Source organism: Podarcis gaigeae (genome assembly GCF_964106915.1).
Source record: "Podarcis gaigeae genome assembly, chromosome: 8".
Lineage (NCBI taxonomy): Eukaryota > Metazoa > Chordata > Lepidosauria > Squamata > Lacertidae > Podarcis > Podarcis gaigeae.
In genome coordinates, this window is record NC_139684.1 from 61621177 (window position 1) to 61637506 (window position 16330).

The 16330-nt window shown below is 44.1% G+C and overlaps 1 protein-coding gene across 2 annotated transcripts in view; it reads right to left on the reverse strand.

The window, feature by feature from the left end:
- Nucleotides 1-1587: 1587 nt before the first annotated feature.
- The window catches only part of LOC310850324 (protein argonaute-1), a 45797-nt gene continuing 31054 nt past the window's right edge, over nt 1588-16330 (reverse strand). For both annotated transcript variants that reach the window (XM_083751705.1, XM_083751706.1), the window contains exons 11-19: nt 16034-16167; nt 15202-15386; nt 13508-13667; nt 11605-11695; nt 10868-11062; nt 9835-9969; nt 9387-9488; nt 8537-8736; nt 1588-6772 (exon numbers count right to left, since the gene is read on the reverse strand). In XM_083751705.1, the coding sequence (XP_083607831.1) occupies nt 6664-6772; nt 8537-8736; nt 9387-9488; nt 9835-9969; nt 10868-11062; nt 11605-11695; nt 13508-13667; nt 15202-15386; nt 16034-16167 (1311 nt within the window). In that variant the 3' untranslated portion in view covers nt 1588-6663. The remainder of the gene's footprint in view (nt 6773-8536; nt 8737-9386; nt 9489-9834; nt 9970-10867; nt 11063-11604; nt 11696-13507; nt 13668-15201; nt 15387-16033; nt 16168-16330) is intronic.

The following is a 16330-nucleotide window of genomic DNA, read 5'->3' on the forward strand; positions in this document are numbered from 1 at the left end:
GGTCTTGCTAGTCAGGGATGATGGGAGTTGTAGTTCAAAAACAGCTGGAGGCACAAGGTTGGGAAACCCCCCTGCAATGCGGGATCTTTCACCCAATGAGGGGCTTCAATCCACAACTCTGAATGCAACATTTCCATCCCAAACAGTAAAAAATGTATGGCTTTCACACTTACACAGTGTCTCTGCCTGAAAATAACAAGAGTATCTTAAGAGACACATACACACAGTCTAACACATAAAGAACAGGCAACCTGGCTCAGTGTCCCTTTGTGTGTGTTTGTAAGATTGTAAGCTTCTGGGCAGGAACCATCTTGTTTTAAATCTTTGTACAGCACTTTATAAAGTAGTAACTAATAAAAGCAGTGTTTTGTAGTGCTTGGACTGACATGCTATGAATTTTCAGTCCCACTAAGACACTAACTCTACAGACGCATAATTCTCCCCCAACCTAGCTCCCTCAGATATTTTGGACAAAGGCTGCTGTACAGGGAGAAGTGTTGTAGTCCATCCTCTAAACACAGTCCATTCAGGAGGGCCACCTGTTCAGGTGGGCTCATCATAGGGCCTACCTAGTGGCAGTGAAGGCAGCAAAGGCAGCAGTTTGGTACCTCCATTGCATCCTCATTGTGCCATCTGGTAGAGCTTTTCCAAGTAGTGCAGTCTGGCCTGAAGCAGGTAGCTCACTGTAACTTGCTTGCAAGCTGTCTTGAGAATAAATTTGCTTGCATCCACCAGGTTCTTGACTCCACTGTTACAGCAGATGAATTTCAAGGGGTGTCCAGAGCACTCTCTAGTCCTGCTAAGCTGGATGACTTAGTTGGAAACAGAGTAGTGGTGGGAGGAACCAGAGCCCAGGGAGTAGTGATGAGTGGTCACAGGGACTGTGAAAAGGTGTCTGAAGAAACTTCAGGAACTTCAGCTGGCAGCCAGGTTGATCACAGGGGCAAGACAGTTTAGAGTGTATGACACTGATTCTAGTTTCTGGGCCCAATTTAAAGTGCTGGCTTTTACCAATAAAGCAATCAACAGCTCAGAACAGCAATACCTCAAGGACGCTGATAGAGCGTGCATCAGCTCTGGAATGTGGCAAGCTATTTGGCTTGTTGACTGGTTAACATTCTATCACCTTCTAAACGTGATGGGGGGACGTTATTGGTTTTTGTTTAATGTATTTTGTGTTCTCAATTTGCATTTTTCTGTTGTGAACTGCTCTGTGGTCTTCGCAAGAAGGGCAGTTTACAAATTTAATTAAATAATATTAATAATAATAATAATAATACAACATGACAGGGGGACATTTATTACAAGCTGAGCATGTGGTTTACTGGTATCCAGAAGTGCATGGCCATCTATGCACACCAAAGGCACCAAACCTTGTTCAAGAAATAAAATACCAGTTTTGCCAGAATATTGACATCCTAGTTTTTTCTTTTTTTAAAAAAAAGCACAACTGTATTCTATGTGGATTTTGTTTATACTTTAAGTGAAATGTCTGCCTCTCACAGAAGAAACTCATATCCAAGTGTTGAAACTCTCTTTATAAAATTTGAGTTCCAGTTTGCTCCTCTCAATAAGGACTGTACAGCAGTTGTTCAAATCTGTTTAATAAATGGACCATACAATGTTCAGTTTCAAATTAAAAAAACACAAACAAGAAAACAAAACTCAACCAATAGCGTGTTTTGTGAACATTCTCTATTTACACTTCAACGCTTCCTTGTAACAGTTTTTCTTTTTTTAAAAAAAAAATTGAACACAAACCAGAGTTGCCATCAGTTTAAAACTTTCACAATTTCTTGGAAGTGCAAAATTACATGTGCACACGTGATACGGGTTTCACTTTTTTTATTGCTGTTCTGCCATGTTGCTCACATTTCTCTCCAGATAGGACCAACACAACAAGTTTGCACCTTGCTGCCAAATTGCTTGGAACATTATATTAAAAAGGGATTCTTTGTTGAATCCTTGCAATGCTGACGCTTTTAGGCTTTCCTACAACATCAGTTTTCTACAGACAGAAGCTGCTTTGTTGGTCCCAAAAGGATTATGATACAAAAACCAGGCACGGCAACTTTCCTTTTTTTCAGACAAATGTTTGGTAGTCAGAGAATTTTTTCATGTTTTACAGTTGTATAGAATTCTTCAGATGAGAACAGCTCATTTTCCAAACTAAAGAGAACCTCTGGTTCCACATAAGGATTTACACTAGAGACAATATCTAGATGTCGCCGCATATTTACCCAGCTTTGCCCTCTGTACTGTGTATCCTCTGCCTGAAGAGTGGTGTGTAACTCAGAAAGTTTGCATCCACCAAATGAAAAGATTGTTACCATACTATCAATTTCATTTTCGTTCGCCCTTACTTGTAGTTCAGCAATGTCTGGAGGGCTGCACGTCCCATTGGCCATGCTGGCTGGGACTGATAGAAGCTGGAGTCCAGAGCCCCCTAGAGGGCCACAGAGGTTAGCCACACCAGCCTTAGACACAGTTCCCAAGAACTGTGGAGCTCCTTCCACAAGCCCAAGGGAGATTTAAGAATAATTTCTCCACAGGTAACAGCCCCTTTATGCTGTATGTCAAGTTGCTTTGGAAACCGAGAAGAATGTCAACAGTAGCTTCTGACATGACATTGGGGCCTGCAGTTTAAAAAATTGGTGGGGGGGGGGGTTAAATATTCCACTGGGCTCATATAAGCCCCTTGGCACAAACCTAAGGGCCACCTTGAATCCCAGTCCAGTTTTTGTACTGCTCCTTGCAATCTTTCGCGGCACAGGTTCTTGCCTTCTTCATCATCCTCTTCCACCCAGCCCAGTGTCTTTTGCTCAAATATAAGCATTAAATTGGAACTAGCAGCAGTGCAGGTAAAATAAAAAACAAGAGCCAACAACGGATAACTACATAATTATGCTGCCTCCCCAACCCTCACACAAACAAGCACACACACACACACGCGCACACACACCACACACACACCTGTGAGAATTTGGCAACATTTTCAGCTGCAGAAGGGCAACATAGCGACAAGAGACAGACTTCAGATGCAAGGTTAAATGCTCCAAAATGCGTATTCAAATATCTTATTGGTAGCCTTGCAATGCCCCCAAAGTGGACAGTCTGTGGTTCAAAAAAAAAAAGAATGCCACCTCCTATGTGCTCTCGTGGACTATCAAGAGGACATAATATACAGCTTTGCCAAACCTAAGCAGGAATGGAACAGGGAGCCTCCAGTACACAGAACATGCAGGGAGATCTAACTCATTAAGTAGAACATCTAAAGGGGGGGGGGGAGGGAAAATACCCCGAACCCAGAAACTTTGTTCCATAGAGGGTGCAGCAATGACATCATTTACGGCACTTAGTGAAAATTCCGCATGCACCAGGTGGGTGGGTGGGAGAAGTGAAGGATGGGCCAGAAAGCGCTTTGAAACAGGTATGTTTCCTCTAGCTCAACCTTCATCAACCTTGTGCCTTCCAGATGATTTGCACTGTAACTCCCCAGGCAACTCAAAGCAGTGCAAAACAACTGGAGAGCACCGGGTTGGCAAAGCCTGCCCTAGCTGCCTGTCTCATTAGGTCATGCCAACACCAATTCATTCAAAGCAGCTACTTAACGGCGGAGTGCAAAAATCTGAAAAAGAGAATCCATTGACAACAATTCAAGTCCTGGAGGTTTATGTTTGTTTTAAAGCATTTTTTTTTTAAACAAAGCTGAATATTTCTCAAATTCCCTCCATCTCCCCCACCCCACCCCACCCAGTTCTGCAAATGCCCAAGTCATTTTTGCTCAAAACGCTTCTGAATCTTGGACCAAATATTTTAGTTGCAATGCTGGTGACTGAACCTACAAATCCCACTCCAAGCACAGAGACAGCGGCGCAGAGGACATGAAGGGGATGCAAAGAACTCAAAAAGCTGCTTCTAGAAATAAAAGCATTCTCACTCACAAGCCCAAGTAAGAGGGGGAACTCCCCAACATCTCTTTCGAAAAACGCAGGGCTCATAATCTAGGTTCATGCTGGAAGATGATAATGTGTTTACCCATGCAGGCACTTGGTTAAGAAGATCAGCTTTTCCAGACGGATGCTTTTGCTGACCGGACTCTGCCCAAAGCAAAGCAATTCCCAGCCTTGCGGGATACAAAGCAGCTGAGTGAGAGGGAAAAGGAAACCAGCGGGGAAAGAGAGAAGAGTCAAAGATCCAAAGAACTGCATAACTCACTGTGTGCAGCCAATAGTGCATTGTACTTGTGCTTCAAAAACCAGTAAGCAGGCACACACCTTCCCAAGTGAAGCAGGTGAACCATTCTGGAACCTGGGGAAGGGCTAAAAGCCAGTTGTGATATGAAGTGGAGATCCGATGCTCAAGGTCAGAAATCTCAGCAGCTGCACACAAGCAATGTTGGAGCATTCCTACAGCAGTTCTTTGGGACCTGGCTAAAGAATATGAGCCAGAATGCCCAAGTAATGTAAAACACAACAGTGCTCCATTCTGTGGCATGGTTGTTTTTTTTGCATAGCATTTTGATGGGTTAACATTCTGCCCCAAAAATAGCATTTGGAGAGAGAAGGGGATGGGATGGAGGAGTGAAAATAAAAAGGATGGGATACCTGACTTGACACTCGAAGCTTGAGTGGTAAAATCAGTATTGCCTCACAAGCTGCAAAGCATATGCTTTAACAGGGTGTGCCTACAAAGAGAGTGGCATGGCTGCACAGGTTCAACCTTCCTTTTTTAACAAAGGTTTTGGCAGTTTAAGGTAATAATCTGAAGAGACAATGTGGCTTGAGTATAGGTGACATTTCCTTCTCTCACCACATGCCTGCTTTTGTACTAAAATGGCAAGAATGTGCCCGTAACAGAATATGCCAGAGAACCTCCAGCCTTGAAAGCACAAGTAGCTTCTTGTAGGAAGTCTGAAATTCATCATCACGGGGGGACAGAATAGATTTGTCTTGTGAATACGAACTATGTCTACATAGATAGCAAAGTGCATGTTGTTGTTCTGATCCAAGGAAAAGCCAAGTGGGGTTTTGTTTATTTGCATGGGGATGGCAATAATTAAAAGCAGCAGAAACCATCAGGGCAGTTTTGAGAACATGCTGGACCTAAAACTTATAATAGTTATAATAGTTTATAATAAAAGGAAAAATAGGGTGAAACTTTAGGAAAGAAAAATAAAGACTTTGTGGATTGCAGCTCGATTAATGGAAAAACAGCCAGCCTCTCGGTAATCTCTATCACTTGCATTTTAGTATACATGCTGCCAAAGCAAACAAAAATCTCATAACACAACCCACCACATAAGCTATAGGAAAACTCCAAAGTATGAGGGGGCTGCTGGGGGAATATTGTGATGTAAACGCTGAGAATATATAAGTGATTTGAGTAACTTTTGGCAATAAGACTCGGCACCGTACAAAAATAACACTTGGTAATAAAAAATTTCATCGGCATATTAAAAAAAAGTCAGGACATCAATTGATAATGGAGTTTCTCACTTGTGCTCATGGGGCAGGCAAAAACATTCTTCCTCTTGCAAAACCCCGTTTGTTAGAAATGTAGTTTTAAAATTAATTTTTTTTAAAAAAAAATCCACTCAAGAAATACATCAGGAACAATAAAATCAACATCAAATAAAAACAAAAGAACAAAAACAGGTTTTATCAGCAGCTCTCCAAATTCATATGTCATGTTAAAAGTGCACAGAATTTTAACCCATCGTGAGGCTGTGAGGCTAACATGAAACTGAAAGCTTTGTGAACGTTAAAAAAAGAACTCCTAATACCTTCAAGATGGAGATTTTTTGGACCACCACCGAGACAAGAGTATCCTTGGTTTGTTTTTCTTTTCCTTTGAAAGGTGAACGAACATCAACATTTTGCAGCATTGCAGTAAGGCACTCGCCCACAGTTGAGTATGTGACAGTTGCATTAAAAGGGCAGCAGCTATCCCACTTTTAAACAGGCGGAAGACAAGTTTCCTTTTCGGCATTGTGGTAAGTGCTGGGGGTGCCTTACGTTATTATTATTATTAATTATTATTATTATTATTATTATTATTATATATAAAGGGGAGAAAATTTCTTCATAGGGAAGGGTAAGAGTGTTAAAATTAATCTATAAACTACTGGCTTTTTCTTCTTCTTCACCAATTAAAGCATCTTGTATCCTAAAATATTAGTTTTTATAAATCTAGTCATCTGTTTTAAGGCTCTACAAATCCCATTTCCCCCACCCATCCCAAACAATAACAAACAAAAATCTTACCAGCGTTTGATTTGGCATTGGAGAACCAAAACAGTTATTTCACAGTCGAGAAAGTCTAATATTGCGTCCCCCCCCCTGCCCCGTCCCAATAATGAAAACCGTTTTGTTTTTTTTCTTAACAGGAAGTCAGATCTCTTCCTTGGTTTAAATACTTAGTGTGTTTGGTCAGGTAACTAGAAAGCCTGAAAAACAAAGACTACAAAGGTGTGTTCATCCGGTTAAGTGGCTCTCCTGCATTCATTCCAGAGGATGCTGGTTTCCTGCCTCCAACGCCATCTGCGCCCTGCAGTGATTTCTCATTGGATGCCCGCAAGGTGCTCCCAATGCTTCCTCTTTTTAAATTATGGCTCCTACAAATCTGAAAGCTTTCTGGAGTGAGGTAAAAAAAGTTATACTTTCAAGCAAAGTACATGGTACGTAAAGTGTCCTGATGAACTTGTACGGCCTTGGCGAGGGCCTGAGGGTCTCGACCATTACTCTGGCCAGATATGTGACTGCCTTCTCCGCTGAAAGTGGAAGAAACAGGGTGTGAGGGAAAAGAGAACAAAGCATTAGCTGTCAACATATAAAACCACTACTTATGAATTGCTTCCATTCCAGGTAAGAAGCCTGCAAGCAAATAAGTATTGCCCTAGCAGAAAACTGTCTTAGGTAAAGGTACCCCGACCATTAGGTCCAGTTGCGGACGACTCTGGGGTTGCGGCACTCATCTCGCTCTACTGGCTGAGGGAGCCAGCATGACTAAGCCGCTTCTAGTGAACCTGAGCAGCACACAGAAATGCCGTTTACCTTCCCGCCAGAGCAGTACCTATTTATCTACTTGCACTTTGATGTGCTTTCAAACTGCTAGGTGGGCAGGAGCTTGGACCGAACAACGGGAGCTCACCCCGTCGCGGAGATTCGAACCGCCAACCTTCTGATCAGCAAGCCCTAGGCTCCGTGGTTTAGACCACAGTGCCACTTGCGTTACAATATCACAAATATCCAGACATAGCCAAGAATAAGTATAAAGTATGGCTGCACAGAAAGGACTTGCCAGGTGTGCTATAACACTTCTCTGGGGCAAATAAATTATTTGCACCTAGAAAACTAAAGACCAAACTCTGACCTCCGGTCAGCTCAGTCTGATCTGCAGAATCTTCTCTAGTGCTCATCACTGATCATTGGTGCTGCTGCCGGACAAGGAAGAACCTTCAAGGATCTCAACAGCGAACATCTGTGAGATGTTCTACCTGGGACTGAGCTCTCTCAAGTCCACCCCATTCTGCACCACCTCTTTAACAATTAAGCTTCCAGCATCTGGCTGACTGCAAAGTGCCTTTCTGCTTTGAGTGCCTTTTTTGACAAGTTAAGTTACGATGTAATAAATTTATTTTTCAATAATATTATGTTTTAAGACAGAAGTATGGAACCACAGGACAGGTAGCCAAATGCGGCCTTCCAGGTCTCTTGACTGGTCCTCAGTTCTCTCAGGCTGTACGTCTCACTGGTTCACACAGTAAAAACAGGGGGTGTATAATGCCATTTCTGTTATCTTGGGTTCACTAACCAGTAGCCCTCCAAATTCTCTGTAGTACAAAGCCCACCATCCCTGATCATTGGGCAGGCGGGCTACCAACACACCGTGGCACAGAATCGGCTGGGGGGGGGGGAGGGAGGAATCCATGCTGCCCACCACCTGTACCCAATAATGACAGCAACTCTAGCAGGCCCACAGATTCATCAACCCTGCCCTTTTCTCAACAAAGCCTAAGGACCCTATCCAGTGCTAGTTCTACTCAAGAGTGGATCCATGAAATTAATACACAGGACTAGCTCAGGCCCATTAATTTCTATGGATCTACTCTGCGAAGAACTATCAATGCATCTAACCCTAGGTATGTGTAACTGAAACAATCATATACCCTTCCCTTGTTTCCCTCTTCTGCCTCCCACTTCCCCTCCCCTCCTTCAGTTGTTTTTCAGATGGCAACCCCTTCGAGCAGCGACCTGCCATCTTGTGCTCCGTAAAGCACCATGCCTATTGGTGGTATAATGCGACAATCAACCCATCAGGGACTCTACAAATGGGATGTTCCTGACATACAAATCTGTTCCTTCAGAACTGAAGACACACATTCAAACCCAGATGTCATTGGGCTTCCACCACAGTGATGATGGTGAAGGAATACAAGTTACCGTGGAGCCACGTAACTACCCTAGTCTATCCTGCTCCACGGATGGAAACAAACAAGTAGAGGTACTACATGTACAGACACCCAGCTGCTCACCTGTCATGCTCTTTGTCCACAAGGTGATATCGCGCCCGAAATGCCACCAAGCGGGCATAATATGCTGGTGCTGGGATAGAGACTGAGCGAGTGCAGCGTACGTAAGTGTGGCAAAGCTGGTAGGTGAGAATCTGAAGCTCATCCGCTGTAAACCGGTTGTCATCCCAAAGAACGTAATAATGGGAAGGTCTGCTTGTACCCTGGGTGGGAAGAAGAACTGGACTCAGTAGGGTACACAGGGAGGAATGATGATAACTTCCTAAGTGCAGTGGACGGATGGTCCATCTACAGGGGTAGTGGCTAACCTTTTCAGTCCAAAGGCTGCATGCAAAAGCAGCCAATGCACACACAATCTGGCCCATGGGTTTGCCACCCCTGTGCTAGGTGGCCGTAGACAAGACCTCCCCCAGCTTCCAATCCCCATTGGCATTATGGATATAGTAATATCAACATCTTACCAGGCTGACATATGGATTACTGAGCAAATATGAAGTGCTTTGTGCATTCAAGAACCTCTAGGTAAATTCCAACCACCACTATGGTGACCCACAAAACCCAGAGGCCACCGTCTCAACTTGGTCCTCCTGTTTTATCTTCCCTCATGGTCAACTCGATCTAACAGAGCCAACTGCTGCTCCTTCCCGAGATCTACAGCCCCCATAGAACCTCTGCTTCAGGGAGCCACAATAAATTGGTGCCCATTCACCAGGTCCTTCCTTGCTATTGCCTCCCTCCGCAAAAAGAGAACAGGGATTATAGGGGTAGGAAAACTGAAGTATACTTTGGGATTCTGGTTATTCTCTAAATCACCTCCTCTCCTTAAATAAAAAAGGTCATTAATACACAGTACCTGAATGCCAGCATGACTACACAGGTAGAAGTCGAACTCAAACGGATGAGTAATGTTTGTATCCACTGTTGTTCCTGCTGGAATGTTCCCACTTTTACCGATCTGCAGAGTTTATTACAAAGGAAACAAAAGCATAAATGCTGTTAGCAAGAGAAATTGTCTGGGATGGTTAAGCAAGATGCTAAGAAAGACGGATGTTAAGCAATGCTAAGAAAAAGCAATTGCCTGGATGCCTCCACTATCCTTTAGGGATCTCAAGCAAGTTAGTTAGGGAACTGCTGTGCCAAACAAAATAAAAGAGAAAAATTAAATTAGCTTCGTATCTTAAACCGCTCAGGCTTTATTAATGCTATCAGCAGTTCCACAATTGCCACTTGTTAGCCTCGCTGATCTGTGTTTACACAACCAAAAGACCTAATTTGAAGCATGCCCCATCACTGATCCTCACCCTCTCATTCTTATCTGCACAGAAGAGGCGAGTGTGGTGTCGTTTCTGCACAACAATGTAAGTAATGCCTGGCTGGTAGTCCTTCTCCAATTTGATGCAGGCATCACGGATGGCCAGGAGCTCATAATGAAGGATCTAAGAGAAAAGCAGCCATAATGCTTTAAAAGGTAGAAGGAAAAAGAAAACACCATGCTGCCCCCACTTCTGTTTCTAGAAAGATAATCTATTCATTGAGCCATTTATTTTTATTATTATTTTTTGCTTGATCATACGAAGAGCATTTTTTTAATTAAAAAAAAGTTTGAGGCCACCTTATTCTAAGGCACGATTACAGCCAATTGTAAACTTTTTCACCCAGTAAAATGGACTGGAAGTGAATTTAGCACAACTCAACAAAAGATAAAGCACTTTGTAAGACTAATGTATGGTTAATTTACTGAATTGGCTGCCCCAGGTTGTAGGCACATCTACAGGTTTAAGGTGGCTTTAAAGGGGGAGGAGGCAAAAATCACGACGAGAGAGAGGCCTATCAACAGCTATTAATACCTAAATGGACCCTCCTGAAATGTTTACTCCTGAAAATCAGTAGCTGTTGCCCTTGTGCCCTGCCTCTGGGTCTCCCATAAGCCAGGGCTGGGAAATTTGGGGCCCTTTAGATGTCATTGGGCTCCAGTTTCCATCAACCCCAGCCACCAAGACAAATGGGATGGTGGAAGTTATGGCTGTCAACAAAATCATAATCACCGTCATCATCATCTGCAGAGCCACAGGTCACCCAGACCTAGACTAAATGAACCTTTATTTATTTCATAAAATTTATACACCACTTAATTGTAAAAAATCTTAAAGCGGTTTACAAAAATCCAGTTAGTCAAATTCAACAGAACTTATCTACTACTGAAGCCCACCTTAAACTGGGCAATTCCTAACCTGTACCTACTGCAAACCTCTGTCCTTTCCGCCTAATGTGAACGAAGCTTCCTGCGCAGGATCCATTCCCGCTGGTACTATTGAGGAAAAGAGGCCCCCTCACCTGTGGGAGCTGTCCCTCTGGCACTCCATCACGGTAGAAGATTATGCGGGTGGGTTTGAAGCGAGTGGACTTGTAAAACTGGATGAGGAGCTCTCTCACCATGTACGACAGGTCCTCTATGATCTCCTGCCGGGGCCGCTGAACCCGCACGGTGGCACAGTAACGGCTTGGGTGGGCATCCATACTGCCCACCACCTGCAGCCCATAAAGAGCAAAAGTGTGAAACTTGCATGCCACTGAAACTGAGAATTGTTATTATTATTAAGAACTTCACCCTGTTTTATTTCTGTCAGGCTTGGGTGTGGGTAGCAATCCTGATGAAAGTGAAGGACTGTCAACTGGCGAAGACAAATGGGAGAGAACAGGCTGAAGACAACACTGCCTCTCCCTACGCTAGGGGACTTAAGAGATGTGAGCCTCTCACTGAACTCCATCCTGAATGAGCAGGTTGGAGCACATCTGAGGTGGTGGCCGAGTGCTCCAGACAGGCACACAGAACAATGTCTTATACCGAACCAAAGCTATGGTCCATCTAGCTCAGTATTGTCTACACCGATTGGCAATGGTTTTCCAGGGTTTCAGGCAGGAGGCATTCCCAGACTTCTCTGGAGACTGAAACGGGGCCTTTCTGCACACAAAGCATGTGTTCTATCTCTGAACTATGGCTCTTCCCTTCCTGATGGTCTGGGGCCGAGCCAGCCTATTACACACCATAACATTTGAGAGGTAAAACTTACAGCTGTTATAGAAGGCTTCTTTCCATCACCTGCTGGGGGATGAGTCACATCAGCTCCAAGGAATATGACTGGCTGCTGAAAGACAGCAGACCTGCGAACAAGATTGAGTAGAAGATTTAGTACCAAATACAACCAGAGATATTTTTTTATTAAAAAAAACTAGCATTTGTGGGGAACACCCTTCTGCAAAAACTAGCTGTCCAGCGTTTTGTAGCTAAATTAAAGCAAGTTACTTCCTTCTGTTAAAACAAGTTACTGACAAGCAGTATAATCAGAGTTACATGCTTTTATCTCCCCCATCTCCTCCCCAAAATTCCAAGCCAAGTCCCAAAGAACTCCTGAAAGTGTGTTCATCAGGCTCCCTCACTGGTGATTTTCCACTGCCAAGAGAAATCCTGATATTTTCAGTAAGCTCTTCCTCTGGGCTGACTTACTGCGTTCTAAACTGTCCACATTTCTTCTTAATATATTTCTTTATTCATATTCATTTTTTAAAAACCAGAGTAACAGCTGGAGATAAAAACGATGAGAAATCTGATAAAAAAGCTCTCATAAAGTATTCAGTGTAGTTGTATAACTGGCTGAATGTTTAAGCCATGAAACATTTCAGGTGACCCTTTTATTACTGCTTAATTGTAAGAGTTATGGTTCTGTAGTAATTTTGCATTTTTTAAAAAAATCTGGACTGTAAACTTGGTTTACAAACTAGATTTTTTAAATTAAAAAATGCAAAGCACTGGAGAAATAGCGGAGAGTGTTGCCTATAAAATATTGGAAATTATGAACAGGGCAAAAAATGAGCAGTTACATAATTCCACTTACTATGTGTAGTTCATTCTAGGACAAAGAATCAAATTTCTCAGTTCAACAGGAAGGTTCTTCGGATGCAGATTATATGTTCCTTTGTTTTACGTCTTGCGGCTGCCCTCCTGTGAGAGCATCCCAGGGGCCATAGGATATCACAGATCTCCCTAGGTAGACGAGGTCCGCCCATAAAGGCACCCATCTTGCAACCATAGTCACCTCCTTGGCTGCTAGTGCTTCAGCAGTGGAGAGCGGCAAAGAAGGTTGCATTTCAGATGTAGGGGCAACTCAAAGGAGCCTTTGGATCCTCTGGTTCCCAAGCTCTCCTGTTCTCCTAACATTATCTTCAGATTTGGGAACTGGGGGGTTGGGGGACACCAGCAGCCTTGTGGCGGGCATACTCCCCCCCTTCTTTTGGGTTCAATGGGAGAGAAATGTGTATTAAAAAGGCTGACAGAAGAGTGGGGGAAAGGGAGGAAGGCACAAGTCCAATAGGGCTTGAGTTCTCCCTCTCCCACTCTCTTTTAGACTCTCTGCGCCCAAGTGCTTGGGGTGACTACTGGGGCCAGAGCTTCACTTTTTGTTTCTAAATGAGAGCCAAAGCTGAGATTTTCAGGGTCACATGTATGGATGTCAGAATTCTGACAGAAATGGGAATAGAAACTGCCGGTGCAAATCAATCCGGTAAATATGATCAGTATTCATTGTTGCTGTTGTTTTTTTCCATCCACAAACAATACACAATTGATTAAGTCCCCCACCTCACCCCGTTTTGCGCCTCGTTTACTTTGCACTGAAATGAATGGGGTGGAACGACGGAACGACAAAAATTACGTGTGTCACGTAATTTCACCACAGTGGATGTGGAGATGAACAGCATAGTTTGGGGTGGAATACGAATGGCAGAACAGAAACAGCTGCATGCAACCAATACAGGACAAAATGGAGATCAATGCCTTCTTACATCCCTAATCATGTGTTCTTGTTCAGTTACGCCAGGTAGCAGGGTGTCCTTGTGTGAGCTACAACCTCACTGGGCGGGGGGGGGGGGGGAGTTCAAGTGAAGGTACTTCCCTTCCATCCCACTTGGCAAACATACCGCTGGTGAGGCACCAGGATGTTGTTGATCCCGCCGAGCTTGACATTGATCTTGAGGCAGAGGTTGGAAAGAGTCTGCGGCGATGTCTTCACAACATTCTTGACCTGCACGCACTGGGTAGCCATCCCCAGGAGAGTGTCCCCCACACGCTTTACCTCCGCTGCAGACAGAAGAGTAAAAGCTTGTTAAAGCAACAGGCACCTTAAGGCTTCTCCTTGAAAAGGATAGCAGGAACATATCTGGGGAAGGTTTCCATTTGATATGTGGAGGGATAGCTTTAAGAGAGGCTGAGAATTCCAGAGCTGATTTTAAAGCATGCGGGTTTGTAGACCTACATGCACTGCCTCGCTTCAAACTACAGCGCAGGGGGGCAAAGGCCACAAATCTTAATTTTCTTTTTTTCATCTTGAAAATATGCTCCTAAAATCTGTAACTACAGAGGCTGGATTACCGTAATAAACTCTATGTGGGGCTGACCTTGAAGACAGTCCAGAAACTCAACTAGTGCAGAACTGCCAGATGGCTAACAGGGACAGAAGAGCAGCCCTGCAGCATCAAGCCAAAGGCCTATGAGGTCCAGCATCCTGTTCTCACATTGGCCAACCAGATGCCTGTGAGAAACCTGCAAGCTTTCTCATAACGTGATACGCAGCCAACAGGAGCAAGAAAAAGAAAGCTCTTCACCACTTCCTGTACACTTTGCTTTAGGAACACAGGAAGCTAGCTTATATCAAGTGAAACCATCTGGCTCAGTATTGTCTATACTGACTGGCATCTCTCCAAACTGTGCCTGGAGATGTTGCAGTTGAACCTGGCACTTTTTCATTCTACCACTCAGCCACAGCTCTCCCCAAGAGGTGGGATCTATTACATCTGTTCTGAAACAACATAATTGGCTCCCTATCCACTTCCAGGCTCAGTTCAAAGCGGTGATGCTTATCTACACAGTATGAGACCAAGATACTGGTTGGATCTTCTTCTCCCATACTCCCATGGATGTCCAATTTAAGTAAGGCAGTCAGCAAAAGCCATGGAGAATACCTTTTCAATGGTGGCAACCTTGCCTGTGAAATTGCTACCTGAGGAAGGCTTGTCTGGCTCCCACTTTATTGTTGTCCCTTCTCAGGCTTTCAAAAAGCTTTTACAGTTTTTAAGTTTTCCTAGGTTTCTACTTTTACTGGAGGCCATTTGTTTGTTTGTTTGTGTTTGTTATTGTGGGATTTTGTTTGTTTGGCCCAGAAAAAGCCAACTAACTTTGAAGGCGTGGGATAAATCTTTTTAACACTAAACATAGAAATCTAACTTCTAAAGAAAAGGGGTTTTAGCCTGGTCCCTGCTGCACTAACTTTCTACATTCAAAGGCACAGGTTGTCCTTTAAAAAGAAATATATAGTAGTAGTAGTCATCATCATCATCATAGTATTTACATTTGTTTACTGTCCTTCTTTCAAAAACCACAGGGCAACCAAAGCAGATTCTGTGCCAAAATCAGGCCTAAACCCAATTAAAACAGATCTAGAAAATCAGCTTTCTCCAAGAGCACACGGATCTGGTCTGCAACCGCCCACTCAAAAATCTTGTCCGAGAAGGGGAAATTGGCAACTGGAAGTGTTAGATTATTAAGGGTTCAATGGACAGAAATTCCCTTTTGTCCTCCACCCTTCCAGCAACTCTCTCCTTTCCTGTTAACATACCATACACCGGTGTCTTCCCTGGGAGGATGACTATGATAAGCTGGAGCCCTGAATAGGTGTTCTTAAGGTGACGGAACATGGGCTCCACACTGTCTGCACCTTGTGCATATTTGCAGAAACACGGCTGGCCCTGGATTGGCATCCCTGCATCCTTGGAGATCTTGCGCAGCTGGTCTGTAAAGTTCCTACGGCACGGGGGGAAGAAAATGAGGTTTGAAAGGAGGATGCAGGAAGAGTTTATTATGACTGGTTATCCCTCTAACAAGCAGTGCTGTTGCATAGGATGGGGAATCCATGGCCTTCCCAACTCCCATTAGTCCCAGCCAGCAGAGCCAACACTCAAGAAAGATGGGAGCTGCAGTCTAGAGGGCCACAGGTTTCTCATCACTGCACTGAGGGGTGTGTTGGGTCCAGGACAGAGAACTAAAAATCCAGGAATGAAGGAACCATCTCCAAGCAATCGCCCATAGCCCTGGATGGGAGGGAAAACCCTGCCATCAGGAACAAGGCCCCAGGTTCTACAGCAGATGAGGAACTGCTGCCAGCTTCTCAACACTAGTTTTCCAGGGGCATCCCCAAAAAACTGCCAGAATACATTATGCTGCTGGTTCAATATCTGATCCAGCTCCCTATTAGAAATCTAGGAAGCTGCCTTATACCAAAACGAGCCATTGATCCATCAAACTCAGTATCACCTACACCTTTTGAACTCTAACTGGAGATGCCAGGGATTGAACCTGGGTCCTTTTGCTTGCAGAAGAGTGACTCTAAGCCGTTGTCCTTCTATAGCCACATCCAGTTCCCCACACCCACAAACATACCACTCACTTACTTCAGAACTTCTTCCCTGCATTGCTTCTGGGGGGCGAAACAGGCTATGGCCCAAACTTTGATCTCAATGCCATTGTAGAACTGCTTCCCCCTCATGTCCCATACCCCCTGGTTGGGTGTGGCGATGGCACGGTTCTGCAGGGAAAGAAAATGGTGAATTGGTCTTTCAAAATAAACACCACCTACCAGGGGAGTTTTTGGGGACGCGGGTGGCGCTGTGGGTTAAACCACAGAGCCTAGGACTTGCCGATGAGAAGGTCGGCGGTTCAAATCCCCGCGACGGGGTGAGCTCCCGTTG